Source organism: Phocoena phocoena, chromosome X, assembly GCF_963924675.1.
Source record: "Phocoena phocoena chromosome X, mPhoPho1.1, whole genome shotgun sequence".
Lineage (NCBI taxonomy): Eukaryota > Metazoa > Chordata > Mammalia > Artiodactyla > Phocoenidae > Phocoena > Phocoena phocoena.
Genome location: NC_089240.1, coordinates 62725358 through 62742091, shown reverse-complemented (window position 1 = coordinate 62742091; position 16734 = coordinate 62725358). Strand labels below are relative to the sequence as shown.

Here is a 16734-nt window from a genome sequence, read left to right as displayed (position 1 = left end):
ACCCCAAAGCAAGCAGAAGGAAAGAAATCATAAAAATCAGATCAGAAATAAATGAAAAAGAAATGAAGGAAACGATAGCAAAGATCAATAAAACTAAAAGCTGGTTCTTTGAGAAGACAAACAAAATAGATAAACCACTAGCCAGACTCATCAAGAGAAAAAGGGAGAAGACTCAGATCAATAGAATTAGAAATGAAAAAGGAGAAGTAACAACTGACACTGCAGAAATAAAAAAAATCACGAGAGATTACTACAAGCAACTCTATGCCAATAAAATGGACAATCTGGAAGAAATGGAGAAATTCTTAGAAATGCACAATCTGCCAAGACTAAATCAGGAAGAAATAGAAAATATGAACAGACCAATCACAAGCACTGAAATTTAAACTGTGATTAAAAATCTTCCAACAAACAAAAGCCCAGGACCAGATGGCTTCACAGGTGAATTCTATCAAACGTTTACAGGAGAGATAACACCTGTCCTTCTCAAACTCTTCCAAAATATAGCAGAGGGAGGAACACTCCCAAATTCCTTCTACGAGGCCACCATCACCTTGATGCCAAAACCAGACAAGGATGTCACAAAGAAAGAAAACTACAGTCCAATATTACTGATGAACATAGATGTAAAAATCCTCAACAAAATACTAGCAAACAGAATCCAACAGCACAATAAAAGGATCATACACCATGATCAAGTGGGGTTTATTCCAGGAATGCAAGGATTCTTCAATATACGCAAATCTATCAATGTGATAAACCATATTAACAAATTGAAGGTGAAAAACCATATGATTATCTCAATAGATGCAGAGAAAGCTTTCGACAAAATTCAACACCCATTTATGATAAAAACCTTGCAGAAAGTAGGCATAGAGGGAACTTTCCTCAACATAATAAAGGCCATATATGACAAGCCCACAGCCAACATCATCCTCAATGGTGAAAAACTGAAAGCATTTCCACTAAGATCAGGAACAAGACAAGGTTGCCCACTCTCACCACTCTTATTCAACATAGTTTTGGAAGTTTTAGCCACAGCAATCAGAGAAGAAAAGGAAATAAAAGGAATCCAAATCGGAAAAGAAGAAGTAAAGCTGTCACTGTTTGCAGATGACATGATACTATACATAGAGAATCCTAAAGATGCTACCAGAAAACTACTAGAGCTAATCAATGAATTTGGTAAAGTAGCAGGATACAAAATTAATGCACAGAAATCTCTGGCATTACTATATACTAATGATGAAAAATCTGAAAGTGAAATCAAGAAAACACTCCCATTTACCACTGCAACAAAAAGAATAAAATATCTAGGAATAAACCTACCTAAGGAGAAAAAGACCTGTATGCAGAAAATTATAAGACACCGATGAAAGAAATTAAAGATGATACAAATAGATGGAAAGATATACCATGTTCTTGGATGGGAAGAATCAACATTGTGAAAATGACTCTACTACCCAAAGCAATCTACAGATTCAATGCAATCCCTATCAAACTACCAGTGGCATTTTTCACAGAAATAGAACAAAAAATTTCGCAATTTGTATGGAAACACAAAAGACCCCGAACAGCCAAAGCAATCTTGAGAACGAGAAAAGGAGCTGGAGGAATCAGGCTCCCTGACTTCAGACTATACTACAAAGCTACAGTAATCAAGACAGTATGGTACTGGCACAAAAACAGAAAGATAGATCAATGGAACAGGATAGAAAGCCCAGAGATAAACCCACGCACATATGGACACCTTATCTTTGATAAAGGTGGCAGGAATGTACAGTGGAGAAAGGATAACCTCTTCAATAAATGGTGCTGGGAAAACTGGACAGGTACATGTAAAAGTATGAGATTAGATCACTCCCTAACACCATACACAAAAATAAGCTCAAAATGGATTAAAGACCTAAATGTAAGGCCAGAAACTATCAAACTCTTATAGGAAAACATAGGCAGAACACTTTATGACATAAATCACAGCAAGGTCCTTTCTGACCCACCTCCTAGAGTAATAGAAATAAAAATAAACAAATTGGACCTAATGAAACTTCAAAGCTTTTGCACAGCAAAGGAAACCATAAACAAGACCAAAAGACAACCCTCAGAATGGGAGAAAATATTTGCAAATGAAGCAACTGACAAAGGATTAATCTCCAAGATTTACAAGTAGCTCATGCAGCTCCATAACAAAAAAACAACCCAATCCAAAAATGGGCAGAAGACCTAAATAGACATTTCTCCAAAGAAGATATACAGAATGCCAACAAACACATGAAAGAATGCTCAACATCATTTATCATTAGAGAAATGCAACTCAAAACTACAATGAGATATCATCTCACACCAGTCAGAATGGCCATCATCAAAAAATCTAGAAACAATAAATGCTGGAGAGGGTGTGGAGAAAAGGGAACACTCTTGCACTGCTGGTGGGAATGTGAATTGGTTCAGCCACTATGGAGAACAGTATGGAGGTTCCTTAAAAAACTACAAATAGAATTACCATATGACCCTGCAATCCCAGTACTGGGCATATACCCTGAGAAAACCAAAATTCAAAAAGAGTCATGTACCAAAATATTCACTGCAGCTCTATTTACAATATCCAGGAGATGGAAACAACCTAAGTGTCCATCATTGGATGAATGGATAAAAAAGATGTGGTACATATATACAATGGAATATTACTCAGCCTTAAAAAGAAACGAAATTGAGCTATTTGTAATGAGATGGATAGACCTAGAGTCTGTCATACAGAGTGAAGTAAGTCAGAAATAAAGAGACAAATACCGTATGCTAACACATATATATGGAATTTAAGAAAAAAAATTTCATGAAGAACCTAGGGGTAAGACAGGAATAAAGACTCAGACCTACTGGAGAATGGACTTGAGGATATGGGGAGGGGGAAGGGTGAGCTTTGACAGGGCGATAGAGAGTCATGGACATATACACACTAACAAACGTAGTAAGGTAGATAGCTAGTGGGAAGCAGCCGCATGGCACAGGGATATTAGCTTGGTGCTTTGTGACAGCCTGGAGGGGTGGGATAGGGAGAGTGGGAGGGAGGGAGAGGCAAGAGGGAAGACATATGGGAACATATGTATATGTATAACTGATTCACTTTGTTATAAAGCAGAAACTAGCACACTATTGTAAAGCAATTATACCCCAATAAAGATGTTAAAAAAAAAAAAAAAGAAAGTGGACCTGGATTAGTTGTGTATGTATATATAGTGCAAACTCTCTTTAGTGGGCAACTACTAAAAATATTAAAAAGTAGGATTATTGATATACTAAGGGAATATAAAAAATGGTGTCATATAAAAATACTTAATTAAAACCAGAGAAGACAGAAAAAGACTGTAAGATAAAAATAGGAATAAAGAACAAGAGTAATGAATATAAAACAGTAACCAACATGGTAAATATTAATAAAATTATATCAATAATTACTTTAAACATCAAAGGTATAAATACATCAGTTAAAAAACAGATTGTCAGAATGGATCAAAAAATAAGACAACTACATGCTGTCTACAAGTAACCTACTTTAAATATAAAGACATACACAGACTAAAAGTAAAAGAATGGAGAAAGATATACCATAGTAACAATAATCAAAGGAAAGCCAGAGTCACTTTAGTAATTTTATTTATTTATTTATTTTTTTGCAGTACGCGGGCCTCTCACTGTTGTGGCCTCTCCCATTGCAGAGCACAGGCTCCAGAAGTGCAGGCTCAGCAGCCATGGCTCATGGGCCCAGCCACTCTGCGGCATGTGGGATCTTCCCAGACCGGGGCACGAACCCGTGTCCCCTGCATCGGCAGGTGGACTCTCAACCACTGCACCACCAGGGAAGCCCCACTTTAGTAATTTTAGACAAAGCAGACTTCAGAGTAAGGAAAATTATCAGACATAAAGAGAGGTATTACATAATGATAAAGGGTCAATTTTCCAAGACATAACAATTCTTAATGTGTATATGCCTAACAAAAGAGCATCAAACTATGTGAGGCAAAAACTGACAGAACTTCAAGGAGAAATAGAGGAGTTGACTATATAGTTGGCAACCTCAACAGCCCTCTATCAGAAATAGATCAAGTAGGCAGAAAGTTGGTAAAGACACTGGTGAACTCAACAGCACCAGTGATCTACTGGATATAACTGACATCTACAGACGACTTCATCTTACAACAGCAAATGACAGATTATCCTCAAGTTGATGTGGAACATATACCAAGACAGACCACATTCTGGGTCATAAAACACATCTTAACAAATTTCAAAGAACAGAAATCATACAGTGTATGCTCTCAGACCACAATGGAATTAAACCAGAAATCAACAACAGAAAGATAGCTGGAAAATCCCCAAAACACTTGGAGATTAAACAGCATACTTCTATAACACATGACTCAAGAAGAAATCTCAAGAGAAATTTAAAAATATTTTGAACTAAATGTAAATGAAAGCAAAACTTATCAAAATTTGTGGGATACAGTTAAAGCAGTAGCATTGAATGCATATAGTAGGAAAGAAGAAATACCTTAAATCAATCATATATGCTTGCACTTTAGGTAAAAAGTGAGCAAATTAAATCTAAAGTAAGAAGAAAAGAAATAATAAAAATTAGAGAAGTCAATGAAACTGATAATGGGACTTCAATAGAGGAAATCAACAAAATAACTGGTTCTTTGAAAAGTTCAGTAAAATTAATATACCTCTAGTCAGGTTAATTAAGAAAAAAAGAGAGGAGACAAAAATGTTACAAAGTTTCAGAAATGAAATAGGGGTTATCACTACTGATGCTATGGACATTAAAAGGATAATACAGGAATATTATTAACAACTCTATGCCCATGAATTTGATAAGCTAGATGAAAAGGACTGATTATGTGAAAGACACAGTCTACTAAAACCCACACAAGGAGAAATAGACAATCTGGATAGGCCTATATCTATTAAAGAAATTGAGTCAATAATTAATAACCTCCCCAAGTAGAAAGTACCATGACCAGATGGGTTCAAACATTTAAGGAAGACATTATACCAGTTCTCTACAATCTACTCCAGAAAACAGAAGCAGAGGGAGTATTTCCTAATTCATTCTATGAGGCCAGTATTACCCTAATACCAGAATCAGACATAGGTATTATATGAAAAGAAAACTGCAGATCAATATTTTTCGTGAACATAGATGCAAAAACCTGTATAAAACATTAGCAAAGAAATACAACAATGTATATACTACAATAAGTAGGGTTTATCTCAGGTATGCAAATCTGGTTCATCATTCAAACATCAATTAATATGTAAGCCATCACATCAACAGGCTAAAAAAAAAATCACATAATCATATTAATAGATGCAGAAAAAACATCTGACAAAATCCAACACTCATTCATGATAAAAACTCTCAGCAAACTAGGATGGGGGAACTTCTTCAAGTTGATAAAGAATATCTTACAAAATCCCTACAGTTAACATCATACTTGATGGTGAGAAACTCAGTTTCCCACTAAGATCAGGAACAAGATAAGATCAGGAACAAGACAAGGATATTCCCTCTCACCATTACTTTTCAACATCATTCTGAAAGTCCTAGATAATGCAATAAGACAAGAAAAAGAAAATAAGAGGTGTATATACCAAGAAAAAAGAAACAAAATTATCTTACTTCATAGATGACATGATTGTCTATGTAGAAAATCCTGAAAAATCAAAAGAACTCCTTGAATTAACAAGCAATTATAGAAAGGTTGCAGGATACAAAGTATATTGGTATATATGATGATAGATTGGTATACATGATGGATACATGTCATTATACATTTGCCAAAATCCATAGAATGTACAACATAAAGAGTGAACTCTAATGTAAACTAAGGACTTCAGTTAATAATAATGTGTCAATATTGGCTCATCTGTTTTAACAATTGTACTTCGATAGAGCAAGATGTTGATAATAGGGAAAATTGGGGGTTGACTGAGGGAGATATATGGGAACTCTTTTTTTTCTCAATTTTTTTCTGTAAACCTAAAATTGTTCAAAAAATAGGCTATTAATTAAAATATTATAAATAAAAAGTAAAGATGAAATGAAGATACTCTTAGATAAAAACTGAGAGGATCCATCCCCTGCAGACCTACCATATAAGAAATATTATGGGAAGTTCTTCAGGCTGAAACCAAGGTACGTCAGGTATTATTTTGAGTCCACACACAGGAAAAGATAAACTGAGAAGCTCAATGAACTCCAAGTAGGATAAACTGAAAGAGACCCATACTGAGAGAAGCTATATTCAAACCTTTGAAAGCCAAAAACAAGAAGAAAACTCTTGAAAGCCGCAACAGAGAAGCAACTTGTTATGTACAAAGAGATACTCAATAGGATTAACAGCTAATTTCATATCAGCAACCATAAGGTTCAGAAGCAGTGGGATGACATATTTAAAGTGCTAAAAAGAAAAAAAATACCTGTCATCCAAGATTTCTATACTTGGCAAAACTATCCTTTCAAAAAAAGGAGAAATTAAGACATTCCCAGGTAAGCACTGAGGGAGTTCACTGCTATTAGAATTGCCTGTAAGAAATGCTGAAAAGAGTCCTTCAGGCTGAAATGAAAGAACACTGTACAATAACTCAAGCAACATGATAAAGTAAAGAACACTAGTAAAAGTAACTGCATAAATAAATATAAAAGCCAAAATTGTTCTCTTTTTGTTTTGGAACTTCTATTTTCTTCCTTTATGATCTAAAAGACAAATGTATAAAATGATAATTATAAATCTATGTTAATGGACACACAATATATAAGATGTAATTTGTGATAAAACATATATGGGGAGGCATGTAGATGCACAGGAGCAGAATCTGTATATTACTGAAGTTAAAGTGGTATTATTAATTCAAACTAGTGTGTTACAAGTTTAAGATATTAATTATAATCCCAAGGGTAACAACTAAGAAAATAGCTAAAAATATATACAAAAGAAATGAAAAGGCACGTGGTGCACTACAAAAATCAATTAAATATAAAATAGGGAAGTAATGGAGTTGTTTTCCAGCTCCATTATCAGAAATGCCAAAAGACAAAATGGCAAAAGTCCTCCCTTATCTGTTACAGACTGAATTATGTTCTCCTAAAATTCATATATTCAAGTGTCACAACCACCAGTACCTGAGAATGTGACCTTATTTGGAGATATGGTTTTTAAAGTGGTAATTAAGCTAAAATGAGATGATCAGAGTATGCCCTAATCCAGTATGACTAGTGTCTTAGTAAGAAGAGATTAGGACACAGACATATATAGAGGGAAGGCCAGGTGAAGACCCAGGGAGAAAAACGGCCATCTACAAGCCAATGGGAGAAGCCTCAGAAAAAATACATCAACTTTCCCAACACCTTGACCTCAGACTTACAGCCTCTAGAAATGTGAGAAAATACATTTCTGTTGGCTAAACCACCTAGTCTGTAGTACTTAATTAAGGCAGCCCTGGCAAACTAATATATTATCATCAATCACTTTAAAGGCAAATAGATTAAACTCTCAATTAAAAGGGAGAGATTTGCAGAATGGATTTAAAAACACGATCCATTTAAAGACCTAAATGTAAGACCCGGACACTATAAAACTCTTTAGAGGAAAACATAGGAAGAACACTCTTTGACATAAATCACAGCAAGACCTTTTCTGACCCACCTCCTACAGTAATGGAAATAAAAACAGAAATAAACAAATGGGACCTAATGAAACTTAAAAGCTTTTGCACAGCAAAGGAAACCATGAACAATATGAAAAGACAACCCTCAGAATGGGAGAAAATAGTTGCAAACCAATCTATGGACAAAGGATTAATCTCCAAAATATACAAACAGCTCATGCAGTTCAATATCAAACAACCCAATCAAAAAATGGGCAGAAGACCTAAATAGACGTTTCTCCAAAGAAGACATACAGATGGCCAAGAGGAATATGAAAAGATGCTCAACATCACTAATTATTAGAGAAATGCAAATCAAAACTACAATGAGGTATCACCTCACACCAGTCAGAATGGGCATCATCAGAAAATCTACAAACAATAAGTGCTGGAGAGGGTGTGAAGAAAAGGGAACCCTTTCACACTCTTGACTGGAATGTAAATTGATACAGCCACTATGGAGAACAGTAGGGAGATCCTTAAAAAACTAAACATAGAATTACCATATGACCCAGCAATCCCACTACTGGGCATATACCCAGAGAAAACCATAATTCAAAAAGACACATGCACTGCAATGCTCACTGCAGCACTATTTACAATAGCCAGGTCATGGAAGCAACCTAAATGTCCATCAACAGAGGAATGGGTAAAGAAGATGTGGTACATGTATACAATGGAATATTACTCAGCCATATAAAGGAATGAAATTGGGTCACTTGTAGAGATGTGGATGGACTTAGAGAGTGTCATACAGAGTGAAGTAAGTCAGAAAGAGAAAAATGAATACCGTATGCTAACACATATATGTGGAATCTAGAAAAATAGTACAGATGAACCAGTTTGCAAGGCAGAAATACAGACACAGATGTAGAGAACAAACGTATGGACATCAAGATAGGGAAGGGGGGATGGGATGAATTGGGAGATTGGGATTGACATATTTACACTAATATGTATAAAATAGATAACTAATGAGAACCTGCTGTATAGCACAGAGAACTCTATCTACTTCACTTTGCTATACAGTAGAAACTAACACAACGTTGTAAAACAACTACATCCCAATAAAAAAAGAAAAAATATCTTAACATAACATGGTAACACAAAAACAAAAAAACAAACACAAAAAAATAAACTGAGTCTACATGAGACTCAGTTTAGATTCAAAGACAAGTAGGTTGAAAGTGAGAGGACAGAAAAAGATTTTCCATGTAAATAGTAACCAGAAAAAGAGCTGGGATAGATGATATCAGACAAAATAGATTTTAAGTAAGAAAAAATGTTACAAGAGAAAAAGATGGACACTATATGTCTTAATATGCTCAGGCTACTATGACAAAAGACCATATTCTAGGTGGCTTAAACAACAGTTCTGGAGTATCGAAGTCTTAGATCAGTGTGTCAGCATGGTTTGTTGAGTTCTGGTGGAAGTCCTTTTCCTCATAGAAGAACGACTTATAGTTGTCTATAAGTTCCTTATAGACAACTTCCTTGTTGCTCACATGGTAGAGAGATAGAGAGCAAGCTCTCTATTTTTTTCTTATAAGGGCACTAATTCCACCATGAGGACCCCACCCTCATGACTTCATCTAAACCTAAGTACCTCCCAAAGGCCAAAATACCAACCACCCCCAAATACCATCATATTAGAGGGGAGGGCTGCAACATATGACTTTTGAGGGAACACAAACATTAATTCCCTAACAATATATATTGATGAAAATATAAATCTTTCAAGAAGAAATGACAATGATAAATATATACACAACTAGCAGCAGACCTGCAAAATACATGAAGCAGAAACTGACACATCTGAAGGGAGAAATAGATATTTCTACAATAATAGGACTTCAATACTCCACTTTCAATAATGGATAGAACAACTTTGCAGAGCAGTAAAGAAAGGCAGGACTTGAACAACACTGTCAACCAACTAGATCTAACAGACATATACAGAACCCTCCACCCCACAACAATATGATACAAATTTCTTCTCAAGTATACATGGAGTATTCTCCAGGATAGGCCATATGCTATGCCACTAAACAAGCCTCAATAAATAAAAAAAGATTAAAACCATACAAAGTATCTTCTCCAATAACAATGGAATGAAATTAGAAATCATAAGGAAAACAACATTATGTTCATGTTGTAAGACTGAGATAACAGTCCCTTCCCTCTGAACATCCCTCTCAGTTTAGCAAATATTATAGCAAAAAAGGTAAATGTTAAAAGTAATATCAAATTTAAGGATGGTGGCAGGATTAGGCCTGAAAATTGACTGTAATAACACAGTGGTAAATGTAAGAATGGGTAAACAAAGACCTTCATTTCATATGTCATGTAAGCTTAGAATCCTACCAGAGCCAAGAGAGACTAGGAGCAGCTCAGGGCATTCTGGTCTGTATTTCTTTTCTTTCAACTAAATTGCTGGAAAAAAATGTCCATGACGTATACTGGCCAAAAAAAAGTTCACAAGGCAGACTGTTTACAAAGAGGTTCTTTTCTTGGAAACATTTTACCATCATTCATTTATACAGCAACCTTGTGACACAGGGCAGATTAATCATATTATTTCCATTTTATTTTGTGGATAGACACAGATGTGACTTCTATGAAGCTAGATACCCCATTAGAAATGGCCAGAGCCATTTTAAAATTGTTGTATTTTATTTTTTATTTCTCCATGTGGACAAAAAAAAGCAGTGACGGGCCTTAAATCTCTTCATCATCACAATCACCATAAAAGTAACTAATATTATCTGGATTTTATAGGTGATAGGCATGTTGGGTCCAATACTGTCAGAGCTTTAGATTTTACAAGAGATGCTGGCTGTTTCAAATTTTACTTTAAATATTCTAATTTTTAAATGCTGGCAACTGATTTAAATGTTTAAAAAACAGAGTGGGCTGGATTTAGCCCACAGGACAACTGTTTGCATATCTGTACTAAATAAACTTTTTAAAACTGACAGATTAGTGATCTAAGAATACACTGATGCCTCAATTTCAATATGAATTCCTAACCAAAGTAGTGGGAGATGGGAAGAAATCACAGCATCAGTATTAATTTCATATCAGTAGTAATCATAGTAAAATACATGACTGAATAAATTGTTTCTATTTCAGGCCTTGTGGCGGAGGTATTAATAAAGAGGCAAATACGTAAACAGGTCATCAGAAAAAAAGATCCTGGATAATATTAAAACCAAAAACTCTTCTTAAGTAATTGAAATTGCCTATATTTGTGTGATGAAAAAATCCCATAATTAATTCACATTGAGGCTTTAAAAATAATGAGGATGGGTAGGAGTTATTGATTTGTAACTTTTAAAAGATATGATAATTAAAGAAAGAAATTTATGCTGTCATTTTTTTTAACTTACACAAAGCCATTTGAGAACATTGCTCATGCTTTGACAAACAATAAACTAAGCTCTATTTAAAATAAAGCACTGATCTACTGGTAGTGACCAAGAGAATTAATAAAATGTCTAATTTTCCATTCAAAAAGTTATAGGGGTGACAGTATTTTATTATTTGTTTTTTTGAAGTAGACATTAAGGAGGGCAAGAGAAAGATGGAGAGGAAAATGTAATGAGTACTTGTTGGGAATCTTTTTGGTTTATGAAACAACTGCATCACTAATTATACCCCCACAAGGTGCTGTGATGTTGAATATGGTTCAGTAGGCTAATTATTATTTAGAAGTTTAAATGAAATCATCAGTGTGGTACAGGGAAAATAACTGTAGGTAAAATGAATTAATTTTCCTCATTGGCTTCAATTAAAAAGTTTAAAAATATCTTCCCACAGGAGGAAAAATCATTCTAAAGATCAAAATAAAATTTTAAAGAAGACGAGATAAATGTAGTAGTCTTAAATCCATGACATAACTGGTAATGTCATGTCAGAATGTTATTTCAACATGTTCAAAACTAACAAGCATTTCCCCTACCAACTTTGTAGATTACTCTCACTTCTGCCTTTCTTCAGATCAGAAGAAACTCTCCCATATACCTGTGGCTTGGAAATACTTTAAATCATAGCTTCAGGTTTTGTAAACAGAATAAGTAGCCCAGTCACATTTATATTTACTTAAGTACTCCACTTACTTTGCACTTATTTAAAATAATGATTGAACCCATATTAAGTGATAAAGCATTGATAAAGGTTGGACAAATGACTTAATCTCTCTGACCCCGAGTTTCTTTATATCTAGAATGAGGACAGCATTGTTATGACAATTTAATAAATTCTGTAAAGTACTTGGCACACAGCAAGTGTTCAATAAACGTTAGCTCATTATTATTACACAATAAAATGGTTACTCACTCTTTTGTTGAGACAAATAACGGGCCACAGGCTGCAACCCAGTGTGCAACAGCAGCAGAGACAACCACACAGCAGCCATTTCACATTGACTGGGAGAGCCTTTTTCAAACATGCATTCACACGGCCAATGCTGGTCTTAAATTCTTCTGGGGCCACCTACAACAAGGGTGCAATCTTTAACAGTCTGTGGGCAGCTTTCTACTATTTGTCTCTAAATCTAAAGAAAATGTTTGTCTTATTACAAGTACTTTAAGGAATTACATGTCTAAATATATTTCCTCCCTATCTTTCCCTCGGTGCTTTGTGACCGCCTGGAGGGGTGGGATAGGGAGGGTGGGAGGGAGGGAGACGCAAGAGGGAAGAGATATGGGAACATATGTATATGTATAACTGATTCACTTTGTTATAAAGCAGAAACTAACACACCATTGTAAAGCAATTATACTCCAATAAAGATGTTAAAAAAATAAAATAAAATACCAAAAAATATGTATTACATACTCCTGGATGACATTAGAAAGCAAAACAATATAATTTCATGTTTACAGAACTTATTCTCATGTTCGAAAACAGTCTTTTGAAATTATCAACAATAAAATGAGAACAGTAACATTGGTGGTAAAGGATACCTGTTAAGCAGTTTTCTTACAAATATTCTCATTATTAAAGCAATATTATTTATAGTCTACAGTCACTCAGACCAAAGGTTGAGTAAGACTAGAAGCATAATACAACAATAAAACCTAAATACTACCAGAGTAAATAGAATTAAATTTAGACCTCGGCAATATTGCTGGATTATCTTTAAAAAGGCAGCTCTCAAAACTTTTCTCCCTGGCAAATTTGCAAGATAACAATTTTAACACTTGCCATTGTTTGTAGGGAAAAGCTACACTAACAAAAGACAGTGAGGAGTGATCACATTCAAAAAACAGTCTTAATATTAGCATAAAATGGACTCATAGCTGCTATAAATTTTAGAAGTTCAGAGATCCTTAAATATACAAATTTAATATTTTTAATTACTACCTCCATTCCTGGAAGTGGCTGCTTGTGCCTCTCTGTAAACAATGACAAAGTCAGTTCAAAGGCAAGAGCATGACAGGCATAATTAGATTTATACAAAAAACTCTGCTTGAAGGTTATACAATTCAAAGGTATACTAAAAATAGTTTGCTTTCAGTGAAATCACATTTCTGGATCACAAAAATGATTCCCTTTCATTTAGAAAGCCGTCACACTGTAAAATCTATGGGAAAAAAATTCTGCCATCTGGTTGTGCAAGCAAAAATTATGAAATTACTAGGAAGAATAAGCTGCTGTAAAATAAAAACCTCACTAGCACGTTTGGTATCAAAAATACAGAGCTTTATAACTCTTCCAAGTAAAAACTGTATTACAGGAATCAATTTATTACATTTTTGTCTTTTAATAAACATGTCTTAGAATCAATACTACAATACATACCTATTAGCAGATGTTAGAAAGACACATGACCACAGAATTCAGTACCATCATGATTTAAACATTAAATAATTATACTAGCTTTATTAGAATTGTTCATGCCACCCAATAATGTTAATCGCTTAACCTATAAATTAGATTTTCTTCCTAATATGTTAACAAGTTGTGAAATTGTAAGGCTCAAAACTGTATTTACAGGAGGAAACTAAACTGATTTCATTCTCCAATATGACCTAAAGACAATCACTGAGTGAAAAGAATTCCAAATAAATGACTAAATATCTGGAGTAAATATGAAAGTAAATTCAGAGAACCATGGCTTATAATTGAAAATAGAAAACACCAACAGGCTAAGCACATTAAGACAACAAGTCAAGATCTAGATTCTAGTCTCTTATTAGTTATAAAAAATCCTAGGTAAGTTCATTTAATTTTTGTGAGTTTTAGTCTCCCATCTATAAAATGAAATAAATAATTTTTCTATTACATACCTCACAGGGAATGGAAATTATACCTTAGAAAGGACCTCCTAACTAGAATGCTTTGAGAAAGGAAGTCAGTGAATCGTATCTGACTAGATTTGGAGAAAGAAAAGCAAAGCTCTTTTTTGCATCGAGTATCACCTGAAGGTTTTTATCAGGTAACTTAATACTCCACAGCTTTGCTACACAGTCTATTATAAACAAAAGGATAAACTGCTACATTTTGAATGCAAATTTAATGCTTTTCAATTCTTAAGAGAAAAGAAGTTCTTTGTAAAATCAAGGTACTAAGTTGCTATCTTAAAATTTACCTCTCAAAGAGTGATATTCAACTTCTTTTTTCCTAGTGAACCACTGAGCAAGCAAATGGAAGTTAAAATAAGGAAAATATATTTATATATTTAGCTGTAATCTGTAATATAACATTATTATCAATTTTCTTTAAACTGTGTATCCAGAAACACTAATACATTTTTTAAATATGGCAAATTTTGATATAAACTCATAAAATTATTAAATCTGTCCATTTACAAATTTAAGTGCTTGTAAGTAGAATTTAAATTTATGTTTAAAAAGTAAAATTTTTATTTAAAACTTTTATTTAAAAGCATGTAAGCACAGACGAGAAAAAGTAAAGAATGAGGCTAAAGTCAGAAATGAATCAATCCAAAATGTAAAATTTGATTTTTGTTTAAAACACTGTGAATGAAGTAAATTATATGCCAAGGTATATAAAATTTGTTATAAGATTTATCTTTCATTACATGCTTCTGGAAATGAATTAACAAAAGCATTTCTAAAATGTGGCAATTTTCCTTCTTCTCCACCAATACTTTCCACTTTTAACATATAATATTCACAGTTTGTACTCTCTTACTATGGACAAATTAAAAACTAAAACATTCAAGTTACTAAAAGTGAGAATTCAAATTTTTTGAAGTCATAACAGAAACATATTGAAAAGAAAACTTTTACTAGAATTTCAAAGAATAAACTGAAATCTTCATTTTGACTTTAAAAGGAAGCCAGAATTGTCTTTGAAAAAAAAATCTGTATTTGAATAACAGTAAAAGTCATAAAACAGAGATAAAGGCATAGGAAATGAGAATTGGTTAACTCCCGATTTTAAACAATGTGAAAGAAATGTTTAGTTAACTGTGTGGAATCAGAGTTAATAACATTTTACTCATTTACTTCCATATAATTGAGTATTTCTAGTAATGAAGGTTAGATGGAAGCCCTTTACTTTGTAGCTGAATGGCAGGTTGTAAAGAAACATTTAATTCCTTTTGACTTTCTTAGAAAGATAAAAGAAAGCCACATCATAAAGGTGGGGGAAAGGGTCATAATATTTTATAACAGGATGCAAGAGACTTTGCAAACAGAAGAAAATCTAAGCAAAACCCAGCAGGACTGATTTGCCTCCTTCAATCATGGGGAACACAACCCAATCAATCACTTGTCATACTGGATCGCAATAGTAAAGGTGGATTTTATGGTTTATGGTTCCCAACACTGCACACTAATCTCCCTGTAACACCATTTAATTGTTCCAAGCTGAGGGCCGGAAGCTTTTATTTCTTTTCTGAAGTTTTGTGGTTCTTCATTTTCTGGTCACCAGAATCTGTATGTAGACACCTGTTTGATATGTCCTATCACGACAGGAGGACTTATCTTCAGTGAAAGGAGGAAACAATCTTTCCTTAACTTAATATAAAAGATTATCTTTTTATTTATATTAAAAGCATTAATACATAAGAAGCACAAAATTAATACTGAGCCACAGAACTTAACAAAATGGCTTTTGAGGTTTTCAGAATTCACTCCACAATTTTGCTTAGTTTAGGCATAAATGCTATATAGAATTCCACTCATGCTGGAATACTGGTTTTGTAAAGTGCAGATTTATTTTTCTATTTTACCTACTGCATTTATTCATTTTGAAATATACTTACACTGCTGCTAAGTCTGGAATTCAAACCTTTTTTTTCTTTTAGATTTTTTCTGAAACACGCAAATTCTTTTTTGCCTCTCAAGACCCCACAGTTATCAGAGATGCATTTTGATAATCCAAAATAACCTATACAAATGAAATAGTGCCTAACGGAGAAAAATCATCTCATTAAAGAGAAAATAAATAAAGTTATCATGTGACTTTGAAAAAAAATCAGATTTTCAGAATTCCTTTTAGTTTTTTTCATCACCAAACACTAAACTAGGAAAAACATCACTGTATAATTTATGCCTCATTCAATTTATGAGAAATTTTGTGCATTTAAATAATGCACACTAGAATAAATATCCAATCATTATGTGTTACGAAAACGGTCACCTGAAAAGAATGGATATCTTTAAGAACAGTTCATATCCAGATCATTTAGGTTGTGTGAATGCATACCAAAGGCAGCTTAATATTCCTACTTCCCTAGTTTAAAAAATGACTATCTTTTGTGCTGGTGGAATTTCTAGTTTTAGAAGGCTTGGAAAGAAATGAAGAGGTGTGAAGAAATATTCTGAAGATTCCTCGTGCACATAAAAGTGGCCAATTTCAAAGATGGATAATTCTTACACCTGGGAACTCTATTCTCTGACATATTTTTTGATTATTCATTTTCTAGAGTTACTTGTATTTGTAATTCAAACTTTTTAAAACTAAACCAATAATAAAGCTGGATGTAACTGCCCAGACAACACATGCAGCAGCATCAAGGGAAACATAAAGAACAAGTTTTCCACTGGAGAT

General features: G+C 33.8%; 1 protein-coding gene across 3 annotated transcripts in view; it reads right to left on the bottom strand.

The window, feature by feature from the left end:
• The window catches only part of CHIC1 (cysteine rich hydrophobic domain 1), a 43196-nt gene that overhangs the window by 13766 nt on the left and 12696 nt on the right, over positions 1-16734 (bottom strand). For all 3 annotated transcript variants that reach the window (XM_065901116.1, XM_065901117.1, XM_065901119.1), the window contains one exon: positions 12046-12201. In XM_065901116.1, coding sequence (XP_065757188.1) covers positions 12046-12201 — 156 coding nt within the window. The remainder of the gene's footprint in view (positions 1-12045; positions 12202-16734) is intronic.